The following is a 15,602-nucleotide window of genomic DNA, read 5'->3' as shown; positions in this document are numbered from 1 at the left end:
TGTCATCCTGAGCTGTGACATCATTGGAGGTACACCAGCACCCTAGCAAACCAGTCACCATACTGTTTTACTTGTTAATTAGTCGAAAAGGTTACAAGTGTTTTAGTAGATTTTGTGGAGAATTCCGATAATACATGGTACAATGATACAACAAACAGCAACCAGCCCAAAAGGAGCTAACTGGCAAGAAAACATGTTGTGTGCAGCCAGGCTAACCGGAAACCCAAAAGGAAAGGCGGCAATGGCTATAGCGACAGACGCAAAGCCGGCCAGGAATAAACCAAGGGACATGGCAAAACCAGTGTTAACACCAGACTAACCAATTAAAAAACACGCGGTGAGCAGGCAGGGTGACCTGGAACCAACAACGTATATAGACAACGGCGATAAACGTGAAGACGGCCGAGAATAAACCAAGGGCCAAGGCAAAACCGACGCTAACGCCAGGCTAGCCGGACAAACAACACATGGTGGGCAGCCAACAAGTGCCAACCGGGAGTAAACGAAACAGGAAAGCTTCCTGGCAGCCCCGAAGATAACGGGGAGCTAGCAGGACAAAAATAAAAAATCATTCACAAGGCCCTAGCGATGGGGTAAGCAAAGCTCCAATTTCTTCAAGCAAAAAAGAATGGCACGATTATCACTTAACTCATATGTTTTGGGCATGTCCTAAACTGATTGAATATTGGAGGTTATTTTTAGGTGCATTTCAGATATTTTAGGAAAAGATATCAATCCATCGCTGCACATAGCAATCTTTGGCAGGTCCCCTGACGATCTTTAGACAACTGCCATTCAGAATAACCTTTTAGCCTTTGCTTCCTTGATAGCCTGTAGGAGGAGACTATTTTTGTGGAAATCCTCAGAACCACATGCCTTTAAAGTATGGCTACATGATACTTTTTTTTGCTCAAATATATATATAAATAAATATATTTAATCTTAGAGGAATTGACAATAAATCCTTTACTCACTGGGAGCATTTGATCCATTATTTTGAAATGCTCCCACCTGACAACACAGTATGAAAGACCTGGATGTCAGGGTCTGCGTCGTTTTATTGATTGATTGATTGATTGCTTGCTTGCTTGCTTGCTTGCTTGCTTGCTTGCTTGATTGATTGAGAGAGAGAGAGAGAGAGAGAGAGAGAAATAGATAGATAGATAGATAGATAGATAGATAGATAGATAGATAGATAGATAGATAGATAGATAGATAGATAGATACTTTATTCATCCCCGAAGGGAAATTCACATTTCCAGCAGCATCCCTGAGCTGAGAACAGTACAATAATAAAGCCAAAAGAATACAATATACAAATACCCAGTGTGACGTGCAAATGCCCACTGTAGCGTGTTATATAGAGTAACTAAATAGTGCTACACAGAATACATATTGCATTGTTTTGTTTTTTGGTATTTCAGAGGCTTGTTTGTTTGGGGGCGTTATTTTTTATGAATATTGACTATGTTGTATTGTATGATTGAAAATGTTGAATATTATAAGTTTTTATTATCTGTATCTTTTTTGCAACGGGAGTAAAACAAAACTTTGTACGACTGTCTGTTATGTTGAATGTCTTTGACGATCAAAAACAAAAGCGAGAGGCATGCAATTGCTGTTCTTTATAATAGCTGTCTGTTTCGGAGCTGCCTCACATGTTGTGGTAACGGGAATCGCTCATTTTGATAGCGTTGAGTTCCTTCAATGACATCACAGCTCTATAGCAAACGAGCCAGATGGGTCAACTGTAAAGCTAAATGTTTCGAATCCCCTGGCGCATAGACTACTTTGCAAGATATTTGCATAATAGCAGGGAACACTACACATTCAGTGCATCCATGGGAAAGCTTAGTAAACACGAGTGTTGTCCTTCAAGGGGGTCTCAAACCCGTGGTGCCACATTGTTTAAGTTGATATGATTTACCAGGTAAGCTGCTTCTCTCATGAATTGCTTGGCAGGTTGTCGCCAGACGGCCGGGACGGTGATCACCCATCGTATGTCGTCGCCTGCCAGCTTAGAGCTGGTCTGCTCCTTCACTTCCTGTGATTTAGACCTGCTTAGTGTCCGAGACTAGCCCTAACAATAGACCTGCGGTTGTGTGGTGTCTTACCTTCAGGGCGTGCTCCCTGAAGAAGCGCAGGGCGTGAGCGAACACCTCGATGGCTCTCACTCGCCGGCCATTAACCGCCTCCAGCTCAGTCTCCGTCGTGAGATCCTGAAGCAAATGCAGGATTTACATGGGATATACCTCACTTATGCAGTTAATTGTTATGCTAAATTAAACACTAATCCAATATTACACTTACTAAAATTGAGTTTTGATGTCCAAAACCATCAATAGCAAATCATTTTAAATTTACCTTTAATGTCTATAACATAATCGGCAGTGAATGGCCAATAAATTCAATTTACATATTTATTAACTTCCATCTTAGTTACTCTTAGTCAATGGTCCCCAACCTGTTTTCCTGTGAGGGCCACATATTTTAAGGGCCCAGGGTCTGTATGTAACTGAAAAAGTGTGACACTTGCAGGAGTGCCTAAATGTAAAAATGTAATGTCATCTTTTATAATGTATTATTAATCCTTCTGGATTCATCACAGAAGTCAGAAAATGAACAATACCGCTATGAAATCATTAATAACAAAATAACACTGAAATATAAACAATTTCAATGCGTCCAAGATCAGCTTAGTTGTCAAAACACTTCCCCACCAGTGATATAGATGACGTACGACAAGGCAGTAGATTTTATCTCATGATCACACTAATTCTAGTCACAGTACTACTGTTTTACTCCGTGAGCCACAGCAACCTTTATACTGTCAATTCAGACAAAGTAACAACGTAAGTTCAAAAAAATGAAAAAAATAAGACAAATATATCAAACATTTTCGACAGAAGGTGTGACTTAAGATTTTTCAATGAAAAAGACTGTCCATTGGCCCCAAAGATGTTGGGAAACACTACTTTAACTCGCCTTTTTTTCCCTGGTTGAGTATTTTTGACACAATTATGTGTTGAAAAAAAACATGCTCACACAAGTGCTGTGAATCTTCATCTTGAATTTATCAAAGTAGAACCAGTGGCAGGCCTCATCCGGATCTAAATCATGGTAAAAGTCCCGGGCTGCGAACCCGAAACTGTGGAAGCGCAAGTCGGGCGACAGCAGGAGACATGTAGGGCTCTTCTGATTGGCCACGCCAGGATCCCCGCCCTCCCAGCGTCTAAAAAGCAAAAGATTGTTGCAAAATGAAGCCGTGAAGGGTAGCGAGAAGAAGACTCGACTGAAAACCAAGCCGCTCATTACTTCATCATGTGAATGGCTTCCGAGTCTTCTGTGAAGCTGAAAGCGTAGCCACTGGAAGTTGTCCCAAAGTCAATTGCCACAACAACAGAGAACGGACACACCATTTGTGGTCTGACCTCCACCTTCTTCGGCACAAAAACACACACACAATTTGTAATTTCATGACAACTAAGGTGCATGCAAAGGGTTCTATGAAATTATACAATCAATGGCTACAAATTGGATTTAAAACACCAGCATAGGTATTGGCAAAAGCCAATAAAATGGCGAGATGGCATTCATTGAAACTAGTAAAGAATCTCAAACATTGTGCATCTCAAAAGCGTGTGATCAGGGCATGTACAGTAATCCCTACTACTTAATTGTCATTGATATAGATTTTGTTTTCTTTTTTGACTTGTTTTGTTTTTATTATGTTCAAAATAAAGTTAAATTCATTCATTCATTTATTCATGAATTCATTGATCCATATTGATGTATCGTGTTTTGAAGCAGACAGCAGACAGCAAATGCTATCACGGGACAGGGTGTATGTGTGGGTGACTATGTGTGCGCGACTGTGATAGGCTGATGTATGCTGTCTGTCAATGTGGCCACCTAAACAAACAGCCAAGCAAAGAGACTGCTAGCTTTTAGCGGCTGAATATGCATCCATCCATCTATTATCAGCACCGCTTATCAGAAGGGTTGCAAGGGTGCTGGAGCCCATCCCAGCTATCTTCAGGCAGTGGGCAGGGGTCACCCTGAACTGGTTGCTAGCTGATTGCAGGCAAAACAGAGACCGACAACTCACTCGCTCATTCACCCCTAGGGACAATTTGGACCGGCCAATTGACCAGACATGCATGTTTTTGGAATGTTGGAGGAAACGGAGTGCCTGAAGGAAACCCACACAAGCACGGGGAAAACATGCAAACTCCGCACAGGAAGGCTGGTAGCTGAATTTCATCCCAAGACCTCAGACCTGTGCCGCAGGGACGCTAACCACCCATCCACCGTGCTGCTCAATATGTTGGAAGGAAATAAATTAATTAAATCAGACTCTATGGAAAGTCAGAAGAGCGCAAAGAAATGGTTTAGTAGTGCGTGACGCAGCCTTAGGAGAGAAGGCAACAGAGGTGCTACAGGTCTGGCCCACTGTTACAGCTAGGCGACGTATCAACTCACAAGATACCCCTGCCGAGCCTGTATTTTGCCAGTGCCAGATCCATTACCCATGAAACAGATGACCGGGAGCTAAAACTCGTGGAAAACCCCTACATTTAGGGTGGTTATATTTTAATCATCACGGAAACCTGGCTCCTTTCGAGGGTACCTAATGCTAGCTTTCCACATCGGTTTCTTACACTGAAAAAAAAACCCTCCAATTTCATTGTACTTTTGTATAATTATTGTCATGTTAGGGTCTCCAAGATCAGCTGTAACACTGCAATTCTGTGTTCTGTGATTAAATTGCAAATCTATGGTTGTTATTTTGTTACAGTCGTATACTCTCAGTCAGTAAGGACGTCATCTTGAGGTAAGTTTCACCCTTGGGGGCTTTTATGAAAGGGTGCTGCTACTTCGATTTCCACGTCCGATATAACCGCGATAAGCGAGGGCTTACTGTATCTGATTTTTGTAAAAGACCATGTTATCATAGTCAAAATCTCTGTATTTTTGACATTTACAGCCCTAAACCTGGTTTGCTTTACATATCTACAACATAACATGTACATTAGCAATTAGCAAGCCATTGTATCTGTAGAATGCAACCGCTCTGCCCTTTATTCTTTGTAGGTTATACGTTTTAAAATCATGTGCATCTATCTATAAAAAAAATCTTTCGTTTACGATTTCGAAATCTTAGTTCGTTTTGGAAATTTCGGAATTTCGGTTCGTTTGGCAATTTGCATACTCGGCAGCCAATCAGAAGCCTTCATCGAATAACTTTGTGCTTCCGGACTTTCCCGAGTGTTATAAGGTCGTGCATTTTCATGTCATTTTCCAAAGTAGACACACAGAGACCACAAAAAAAATGGATAAGTGGTTAGGAATTGGTAAGATATGTCAATTCAATAGTGCTCTTACTCCTGGTATTGCGGGAAGACGTTTTCCATTGTGTGATGTCATTACGCACGCACCATTTTTCGTTTTGCTAATTGTTGATTGCCATGTTGAATTGAATGTAGCTGTGTTCTTGTTTGCCTGCTGTTGATGAATAAATATGCTTAAAGGCTGAACCACAATGTCCTGCTTAACTTCTCACGCATGAGGAAACTGCACACTCTGACATATCCTTACCAGGAATCAAGCCAAAACCTCAGCCCCAGAAAAAAGATTCAAAAGAAGATAACAAAATTTATGATGCTCCAAAATGTAAACGTACATTAAAAGCATCGTGGAAAGAGGAGTTCACGTGGCTTGTAGCAGACGACGCAACACAAACATTGCATGAATGAAGATGAGTAAATACAGGTACATACTGATGGCAGATGGAAAACATCGATGTCATATACACGCAATGAATGTTATAGGAAGATTTATAATAAACTTAATTTTAAAGTGTTGTTCTGTTATGTATTCTGATTATCAATCCTTAATACTTTGGAACAATGTTTTTTTTTGCGATGAGTCGTCCTATTTTGTTTCAAGTTGTGAAAAATGGGGCAGGCAACTTTATGGCTAGGCAGGCAACCTTTCAAAGTTGTCTGCCCTGGAGACCGCCAACTTTTTGTCATGAGTTTCAGACACTGTTCAAAGTTTTTCCTTTCTTACAATAACACCTGGGTATGCGCTCACCGGTGATGGTGACGGTGTGAGGGGTGCAATGCTGCAGTCATTTTTCCCAGCGACTGATGAAGAGGCTATTGACAAACTGTCACCTATTAAGAAGGGAAAAAATAAAAACATTGAGTACCATGAGCTTGGAAATGTGGAAAAAGAGCTAGTGGAAAAAGCCTTTGGAAAAGAATGTTTGGAAATTCTTATCACAGGAAAAAGGGAAGGCTGACACGTTTGATAAACAAACTGCTAAACATTTTTTTTCTCGCTCGTTAGCACTTTAGCATGTAAACAACACTTGATTAGAGACATGGAATTAAATGAGAAGAAAGCAGTGGCTGGAATTTGTTTGGAATGTGAAGGGAATGATCAAGAGGGAAAAATGAATCCAGGGGTTCAGCGTGTGTTCACATCCTTAAAGAGAATACAGAGCTTGGTCCGGTTGCCAAGCGACAACAACAAAAAAATCTCACATGATAAAGGAAGGCTGCTGGGGTCTGGCTGCTCCACCTCTGCCATTTTTACAGGCGCCACGATCTAGGAAGAAGCAAATTCGGTCATATTATTTATTGAGGTATCAGGTGTCCCCAAAGATTTGAAGATTAGCACCATTGCTTGGAGTCAAGTCAAGTTATGTCCATTTGTATAGCCCTTAATAACAAGAAGTCTAAAAGGGCGGTACAGACTACAGACTACCATTAACTTTCAAAGTTCCTTTACAATTTCTCCTGTACCATTAAAGATAAAATCCGATGTGAATCATATATTTTTCAGAGCCAAAAATATATCTGCAATTTACATATGCCATTTTTAATCTTGTGTGTGCATTTATCAAGACATACAGTGGAGAAAATAAGTATTTGTAAGTATTTGAACACCCTGCTATTTTGCTATTTGTCCCACTTAGAAAACATGGAAGTGTCTGAAATTTTCACCGTAGGTGCATGTCCACTGTGAAAGAGATAAACTAAAAAGAAACATCCATAAATTACAATGCATGATTTTTTAACAATTTATTTGCGATACAGCTGCAAATAAGTATTTGAACACCTGTGTATCATCTAGAATTCTGATCCTGAAAGACCTGTTAGTCCGCCCATTAAAGGTCCATGGGAACGAACGAGAGCACTGCACTAAAGAGAGGATGCCTGGGGCCGTGTATTGTGATATTTTGAGGAAACATCCTTCCCTCAGTCAGAGCATTGAAGATGGGCCGTGGATGGGCTTCCAACACGACAACGACCCGAAGCACACAGCCAGGAAAACCAAGGAGTGGCTCCGTAAGAAGCATATCAAGGTTCTAGCGTGGCCAAGCCAGCCTCCAGACCTAAACCCAATAGAAAATCTTTGGAGGGAGCTCAAACTCCGTGTTTCTTAGCGACAGCCCAGAAACCTGACTGATCTGACTGAGAAGATTTGTGCGGAGGAGTGGGCCAAGATCCCTCCTGATGTGTGTGCAAATCTGGTAAGAAACTACAGGAAACGTTTGACCTCTGTAATAGCAAACAAAGGCTACTGTGCCAAATATTAACTTTTCTCAGGTGTTCCAATACTTATTTGCAGCTATATCACACAAATAAATCAGTAAAAAAATCATGCATTGTGATTTCTGGATTTTTCTTTTTAGTTTATCTCTCTCACAGTGGACATGCACCTACGGTGGAAATTTCAGACCCTTCCATGATTTCTATGTGGGAGAAATAGCAAAAAAAATAAATAAATAGCCTAACTTGTTTGGGTGTTTGGGCAATTGGGTTGGCCATGGTCCAAATATTTTTGTGTGTGTTTTTTTATGCTATTTATTTCCCTTTTATTTTCTTTGTTATTGTATGTGTGTGTCATGCTGTCGGTCACCGCTCTTGAGGGATATGACCAAGGTATATAGATAGATAGATAGATTACACTTTTTTTCTTTACTGCATAACTTGAGTAAATCCCAAATATATTTCCTCTCGGTGAGGATCATGTCACGTCAAATAAAAGCTAATTTATTGGCAAGTATTCAAAAAATGTTCATCAATTTTTGCTTACCATTTAAACGAACACTACTTTTGTTTTTCAAATTATGTTTCTTTTACCAACACTGTCCCTTTAGCCACAAAAAGGCTCAAAGGGCTGCACAAAACAGCCCTTATGTTGTGTTAGGGTCTCAAGTGACCTGTTTAAGGTTGTAAGAACTGAATTGTCTTAGGGGCTATATAATCAAATAATGGGAATATACGGTTATGGGTGTATATCATGTTTATTAGGACGTTGTGTTAACTATATTAAGCAATTCCTCTGTCTCTTTGGTCGTCAGGACTGAGTTAGTCCCCAGGTCAAAAATGACCCACGACAAAGATTAATGATGCCAATTCCTAACACAACATAAGGCTCAAAGCCCTTTTACCAATTCAAAAAAAAACAAGGCACTGAAAGGTAAAACTGCACAATCTGGTTAATGCATTTTTGAATGATTGATGTTTTATAAAAGATCTCTGCTATCTTCAAAACCCAACTGAGCATTATTTTGAGTATCGACATGAGTTTGGATCTATAGGTTAATGACAACACTCCACCAACTGAACCATGTTGCATTCAAAAAGCATTTGTTCCTGAAAGTCCGTACAAATGTTGAAAAAAACTCACCTCCCTGTGCTGTTGCAACCGCGAGGAGTGAGGATGCCTTTCTTCGAATCCAAAACTGTCGGAGACTTTCTCCCTCATACAAAAGGTCCGCTTTTTTTTCCTAAGGGGGGTTGAGGCACTCAGTGAGCGCAGCCTCAAACTCTGCACTGGAGGGGCCGAAAAAGTGCAATGAAGCACACACGAGGAACAGAAGAGGGAGGACTGATGACAGAACATGGAGAGTGGGGGGCGTTCGGGGTACAATCCATCTGTACGTGTCTGTTTTTAGAATGGAGGCCGGGTTCCTCGTAGCTTTGAATTCAGTGGTGGGTAATGCATTTTACACCTAGGCCTTCAGTAGTGCAATGTCAAGATCAGGTCTAAAAATAAATCCACCCCAAATTCGAAAAATTAAATTGATTTGAGGGACAGAGCCCGAAGTAAACCTGAGTTTTTCACATTTTATTTGTGAGGACTTGGGAGGAGAAGGTGTCACGACCAGCATACAGGGTAGACCCAATCGCGTAATGTTTTCTCACTGTTTTATTGAAAGAAAGAAGAAAGGCTGCGCCCGCGATCCGGTGCTCACTGGACGCGGGAACCAAGTCGCTCTCACAACCGGATTGTGATGCAAATACGAAAGTGGATCTTTCGTAGCGGGCGATAGCGGTGTCAGGGACGGAAAAACAGGTCGATAGCCGGGACAAGAGAGCAAAAACGAGGTCGAGGTCAGAAACGGGTCGCAAGTCAGAACGGGAGAGCAGATGTGGTTGGGATCAAAAACAGGTCATAGCCGGAGACAAACAGGAGCAAAAACGGGACAGGCGAGAGTCAGGGTCAAAAAATGCTTGCCTTGTATCAACAGAGGTTTGCAGATGGACTGACAACAGGGGCTTGACAGGAGTGAGATTAAATAGTGACGGGGAGCCAATCAAAACCCGAGGCCGTTGGCGCCAAATGAGCGGGCACAGTTGATTTACATCAGTAATCACGACAGAAGGGGTGTTTTCAACTCACTCGCTCATTCACACCTGCTAATTTACCTGCCGTGTTTTTGTAATGTGGGAGGAAACCGGCACGGAGAGAACATGCAAACTACACACGGGGAGGCTTTGGGTGTTGGATCCGAACCCTGGACTGCCGCTCCCAGGTTGATGTAAATTTCTAAAATAGCAACTTAAACAGATGGCTTGATAAATAGCTAAAAAGTGGCTTGATAGTCAGCTAGAAAAGTAAATGGGTAAAAACTAAAAGGGAGCTAGATATCTAGCCAAAAGAGTAAGAAGCAATTAAATAGCCTGATAGACAGCTTATTTTTTTAGCTAGCTATCTAGAAAGGAGGCGAAACTTTAGCCTGAATACTAGCAGAAAATATGAAGTGTTAGTGATATAGCATGAAAAAAAATATAAAAAGCTGACTACATAGCTTGCCGAATAACTAAAAAGACAGAAAGCTAGCAACAAAGCTAAAAAGATAGCCGGATAGCTAGCCCCCAAAAAACTGCACATTTTTGGTTATTCGCTTCATAAAACACACACATTGGAATTTAGTTTGTTGCATTTCCAGTAAAATGAATTAATACAAAGATGAATAAATTAGTTTAATACACAAATAGATTCTCATTGTATTCTTTTAATTAATTGCTTAAAAGTAATTATCAATACTTAAATAGATTATTTTGATCCTGAATCCCATGAATTGAAATGTATTTATTTGAATTCCTAAAATATAAACCTGTTATTACTATGTTGTTACTATGTTATTACCAGGTTAATTATTAAAATCAGTTTTCACTTAAGTTTTGTTTCTATTACACAAGTATGAACTTTACATTACAATATTATAATCATATTTGACATTGGGATTCTGTTGTCTTGCTGTGTACGGACCTTTGAGACTTCTTGTGATAAAGTGATTTGTGATACAAATAAATATGACTTGACTTGACTTTTCCGCTAACTTCCCAAGCCAATCAGTGTTTGTGAAACCGCTGACATTTCCTTACGCCTGCAAGAAGGCCCTGGTCCACCAACTAGAAATCCGATTGCCTAAACAAACAGTTTTAATGACATTATTCAATGCCACAGGGCCTGCTGAACTATTTGTGAAGGCCTCCAGATTTCTGTTCCTAGTAACCACAAATGGTTTGAATGTGATTGGATCAATACTTAACCATTATGTCGTGTTAGGGTCTCCAGCGACCCCGTTTTCAAAAAAATGTAAATACTGATATGTCTCAAAGGCCATAAAATCAAATTACAATTCTAATATATTGTTATGGAACCATATAATGTTTTTTGGGATGTAGTCTAAATTATTTCAAACGATACTGCTATCGTTTTGCCGGTCAGGACTGAGTAAGATCCCGGGTCAAATTTGACCCTTTAAGACAGACCTGGGCACACCGGTCCTGGAGGGCCATACGTCCTGCCAGATTTTGAAGTTTGCTCTTCTTTAATAATAATAATAATAATAATAATTTCCTTGTATTGTCATTCTGTGTAACAATGTACACAGAACGAACTCAGGTGATACAAATTATAACCTCGTTAGCAAGCTAGCAAGTGCTCGTTAACGATACTGGTGATTGGAATCACCTGTATTGGATCAGAAAAACCTAAAAAATCATGCAGAACATACGGCCCTCCAGGACCGGAGTGCCCAGGTCTGCTTTAAGATAAGGGTTGGATATGAAAGCACACATCTGGAAGCAGTGCAAGCGGGGGGAAGCAATGAAAGGAAGCTTACCGACAATTTGGAATTATTTAATAAGTATTCATGGAAAAAATATAATTAATACTACATCCATCCATGCATTATCTGCACCGCTTATCCTTAGTAGGGTCGCGGGGGTGCTGAAGCCCATCCCAGCTATCTTCAGGCAGTGGTCAGGGGACACACTGAACCGGTTGATTAATACTACATGATTCAGATAATTTTTAGGCCAGCAAATAAGGACTTGCAGGCTCTGACAGCCCTGCATTCCTTGAATGGGAGGGCATTGCATTATCTTGCTTTCCTCGATTAAATTTCTTTTTTTCTGTCATCTTTTTTATGATTTCATTCATTCCAAAATAAAAATGCATGTAAAATGACAAAACCTCACTTTCCATTGCCTTTTTCTCCCTGAGCTGTGTTGCAAAGAATGAATAAGCCAAAGAAACTAGCGCTTTCCGCTGCATGACACGCAGCAGAGTAATTCCGTGTTCAAATCTGGAAGCTATTACTTGGCATGTATCCCCTTGCTGCCCCAAATCTAAGGGGCCCCGCCACAGACTTCTCTGTCACGTTGCTTTTCTTCCTGGCTTGTGTCACCATTCTTTACAGCGCTGCAGTGTTCTAGCAGATTTGTGTAACAAGCCAGCGTCCGGGACTCAAAAACATGAAACCGGATTTTGAACTTCGAGGTTTGTGTTACGCCTTCGAGGTTGACGCAGGAAGTCAAGGATAGGAAGTGATGGAGTCAGGTGACAGGAAGGCACCCACGCACAGGAATCCTCTAATGAATTTGACATTATCTACGGGACCCGAAAGTCCTGAGCAAACCGAGGCACACCCCTAACGCACACACGCAGGGATTTGCATGTTAGCACCAATGTGATTGTAGGAACACATTGAACCCCCAAAACACAGAGTTGGTTTTGTTTGCAAACTGTGTTTTTGTCACGGAATTTGGAACTTTGTTACTCTCTGCCGCCATCTCCTGGCTTGTGTCATCACTGCAGCCTCAGTCAGCTCGTTCATGTGAGTGCAATTCTTAGACGCGCTCGGATAATTTGTACTTTTTTCATCCTTGGGGTTTGGACTGGCCTTTGGACTCCACTTGGAACAAGGCTCTTTCTTATTTTCACCATTTACAAGCTACATTGACAAATACAAAAAAAATAAAAAACCTGCGGGGACGGGCATAATGTCACTCTCCAGCACTTCCCCAAACACCATTCCTCAGACCTAACGTGTTCCGCCCCGTACAGCTCAGTTCTTCTACAAAGCCACAGTGGAGAGCATTCCGGCATAAGGGAGGGCACTGTGTGCTATACTTGAGAGCATGGCAGCGGACAGGAAAATTATACAAAGAGTAGTCAAGACAGCCCAGATAATCATCGTCTGCTCTCTGCCCAGTCTAGAGGACATTGCTGGCTTGCAATACCGCAGCAGAGCCATCAACATTATAAAAGACACTTCCTGTCCCTGCCACCGCCTCTTTGACATGTTGCCCTCTGGTAGGCGCTACAGGTCTCTACAACCTAGGACAAACAGGCTCAGAGACAGTTTATTACCAAGGGCCATCACCACCCTAAACAAGCGCTCAAAACTGTGAAAAAAAATGTGTTATGGACCGAAACTGACAAAAATAGATACCTTGTGAATTATTTGGGGGTTTTGTTGCTGCTAACTGTCACGGTTGCCCATTGCCCTCACTTGGCCCCGCCCATTTGGCGCCAGCTGCGGCTCGTTGCTTGATTGGCTTCCCTCCTATTTAAACTCTCATTCACTCCTGGTCAGTCTGTCAACAAACCTCTGCACTTGCAGGACATGTGTTATCAATCCCGCCCGTCTCGTCCTGTCCGGTATCTTGCTGTCCGTTTTTGACCCCGTCTGTGTTTGTCCTGTCCCGTATCTTGCTTCCGTCTCCAGTATCCTGTATTGATCCCGTCTGTCACCTCCTGTCCGGTATCTTGCTCCAGTCTCTAGTATCCGATTTCGATTTCCTCTATCTCCTCCTGCCCAGTGTCTTGCTCCAGTCTCCAGTATCTGATATCGATCCCCCTGTCTCGTGCTGTCCGGTAACTTGCACCCGCCTCCAGTATCCGGTATAGATTCCGTCTGTCTCTTCCTGTCCGGTATCTTGCTCCAGTATCCAATATCGATCCCATCGGTCTCGTCCTGTCCGGTATCTTGCTGCAGTATTCATTATCCGGTATCAATCTGGTTTGTCTTATCCTGTCCAGTACCTTGCTCCAGTATCCGGTATCGATCCCGTCAGTCCCGTCCGATATGTACACGTGTGTCCTGTATCGATCCCATCTGTTCTGTCCAGCCTCTATCTCGTCTGCCTCTGACTTCTCTGTCTCACTTCTTCTGCCAGCGATCGCTGCATCCCTGGCGTTTGTGTTCACGCGCATGACTGCCCCATTCCTGTAAAATAAAGCTTGTGTGAAAACGTTATGCGTCTTGGTCCTCCGTCTGTGCGGGTTCTGACACTAACTGTTATTATATATCAAGTCAAGTGATAATTATTTGTATAGCCCTATATCACAAAAAGTGTCAAAGGGCTGTCCAAAATTGAAGTCTCCTGCATAAGAGGTGAAGTTCTGTGATGATTTATTTGTTAATATTTCAGAATTTCAAATAAGGTGTGAGCACAACAACAAAACAACTAGTAAAATATAACATCAGCTACATAAATTATTTTTGAGGGAACGGAAAAATGTTAAGCCAAATACGTAAAAATTAAATGTGTACATAGTGTTTACATAGAATCTAAATGGCAAATTTGATTATATAAATGATAATATCTTAAAAACTAAATTGTAGCTAGATAGCGAGCTAAAATAGTAAAAAAAGATAAAATGTTAGCTCGATAGCATGCAATTTTTTTTAAAAAAATGTACCAAGATAGCTAGCTACGAAGCTAAAAAAGTAGCCACATAGCTATCTAAAAAAAAACTGCACATTTTTTGCGCATTCGCATTTGCTTTATGAAACCAAACTACTGGATTTTTTTGAAGTTTTTTGTACCACTAGGAGTCAATGAAAATATTACACACGGTCCCTTTAAAGACTAAATTTAACACTTTAAGCGCTCACCTCCACGACATTAAGGTTGATTGTGTCCAAGATTCTCCCTGGACAGATCAGGATGACAACTTGACCACAAACCGTTGTTTTCAATGCACTACTGTTACGATGCACTATTCTTTTTCATTCAGAAACAATGCACTTTTATTATAACTTAGGCCAGTCTCCAAGCACTAAGTTGGAAATATTTTATTTCTTCCTTTTATCCTGATAGATCATCTTTTTTCTCTTTAAAGCATTTATTATATGTTTACCCCGGAGTGCCATGTCTAATGTCATTTCGTTCAATGTTGATATCGATAACAATAAACACAATTAATTCAATTTGTCAGGACTAGAACGGAAACAGGACACAATTGTGTTACGTTTCTCATAAGTTTTATTGAAGGGAAGATGAAGGGCTGCGCCCACAATCTGGTGTTTGCTGGGCGCAGGAAGCAAGTCGCTCTTGTACTCGGATTGTGATACGAACACGGATGTGGATTTTCCATAGCGAGCGATGGCAGTGTCAGGGACGGAAAAACGGGTCGGTAGCCGGGACTGAGAGAGCAAGACGTAGTCGGGGTCAGAACGAGTCATAAACCAGAACGGGAGAGTAGACGTAGTCGGGGACAAAGAGAGGTCGTAAGCCGGGACAGGAGAGCAGACGTGGTCAGGATCAAAACGGGTTATAGCCGGAGACAGACGGGAGCAAAAACGGGACAGGTGGGAGTCAGGGTCAAAAAAGGCTTGCCTAGTATACACTGACGTTCGCAGACAGACTGACAACAGGGGATTGAGAGGACCGGGTTCAAATAGTGACCGGGAGTCAATCAGATCCCGCGGCAGTTGCCGCCAAATGAGCGGGCACAGCTGAGTCGCATCAGTAATCATGACACAATTCAATAGAAGAAAAATAAAAGCAAATGGGCATACTGGGAAATAAAGCATAAGGGCTCTTTGAACACAGTTGAGCATTATTAAAACATAATAACTTAATAAAGAAAATATTTAACTTTCCACTTTTTAAGGACACCTCAAACGACGCAACCTTCCTTTCCAAACAAGGGTTTATTTCATACAGTAAGGATACATGATGTGTGGCTTTGCAACTGGCTGATAATCCATCAAGATC

The 15,602-nt window shown here is 41.4% G+C and overlaps 1 protein-coding gene across 4 annotated transcripts in view; it reads right to left on the bottom strand.

Annotated features, from left to right (window-relative positions):
* hspa12b (heat shock protein family A (Hsp70) member 12B) overlaps positions 1-15,602 on the bottom strand; it is a 39,299-nt gene that overhangs the window by 18,711 nt on the left and 4,986 nt on the right. Inside the window, exons 1-7 of one of the 4 annotated variants that reach the window (XM_088348695.1) lie at positions 8,707-9,181; positions 6,552-6,615; positions 6,097-6,179; positions 3,316-3,440; positions 3,046-3,232; positions 2,115-2,219; positions 1,928-2,044 (exon numbers count right to left, since the gene is read on the bottom strand). In XM_088348695.1, the coding sequence (XP_088204821.1) occupies positions 1,928-2,044; positions 2,115-2,219; positions 3,046-3,232; positions 3,316-3,440; positions 6,097-6,179; positions 6,552-6,615; positions 8,707-8,922 (897 nt within the window). In that variant the 5' untranslated portion in view covers positions 8,923-9,181. Of the gene's footprint in view, positions 1-1,927; positions 2,045-2,114; positions 2,220-3,045; positions 3,233-3,315; positions 3,441-6,096; positions 6,180-6,551; positions 6,616-8,706; positions 9,182-15,602 lie in introns of those variants that run through there. The other 3 variants (XM_088348697.1, XM_088348698.1, XM_088348699.1) reach the window with 3 other exon arrangements.

The sequence above is a fragment of the Urocampus carinirostris genome, chromosome 11 (genome assembly GCF_059441175.1).
Source record: "Urocampus carinirostris isolate Australia breed hairy pipefish chromosome 11, RoL_Ucar_1.0, whole genome shotgun sequence".
NCBI classification, from domain to species: Eukaryota; Metazoa; Chordata; class Actinopteri; order Syngnathiformes; family Syngnathidae; genus Urocampus; species Urocampus carinirostris.
Note: the sequence above shows the minus strand (reverse complement) of the source record. Positions and strands in the feature narration are given on the sequence as shown.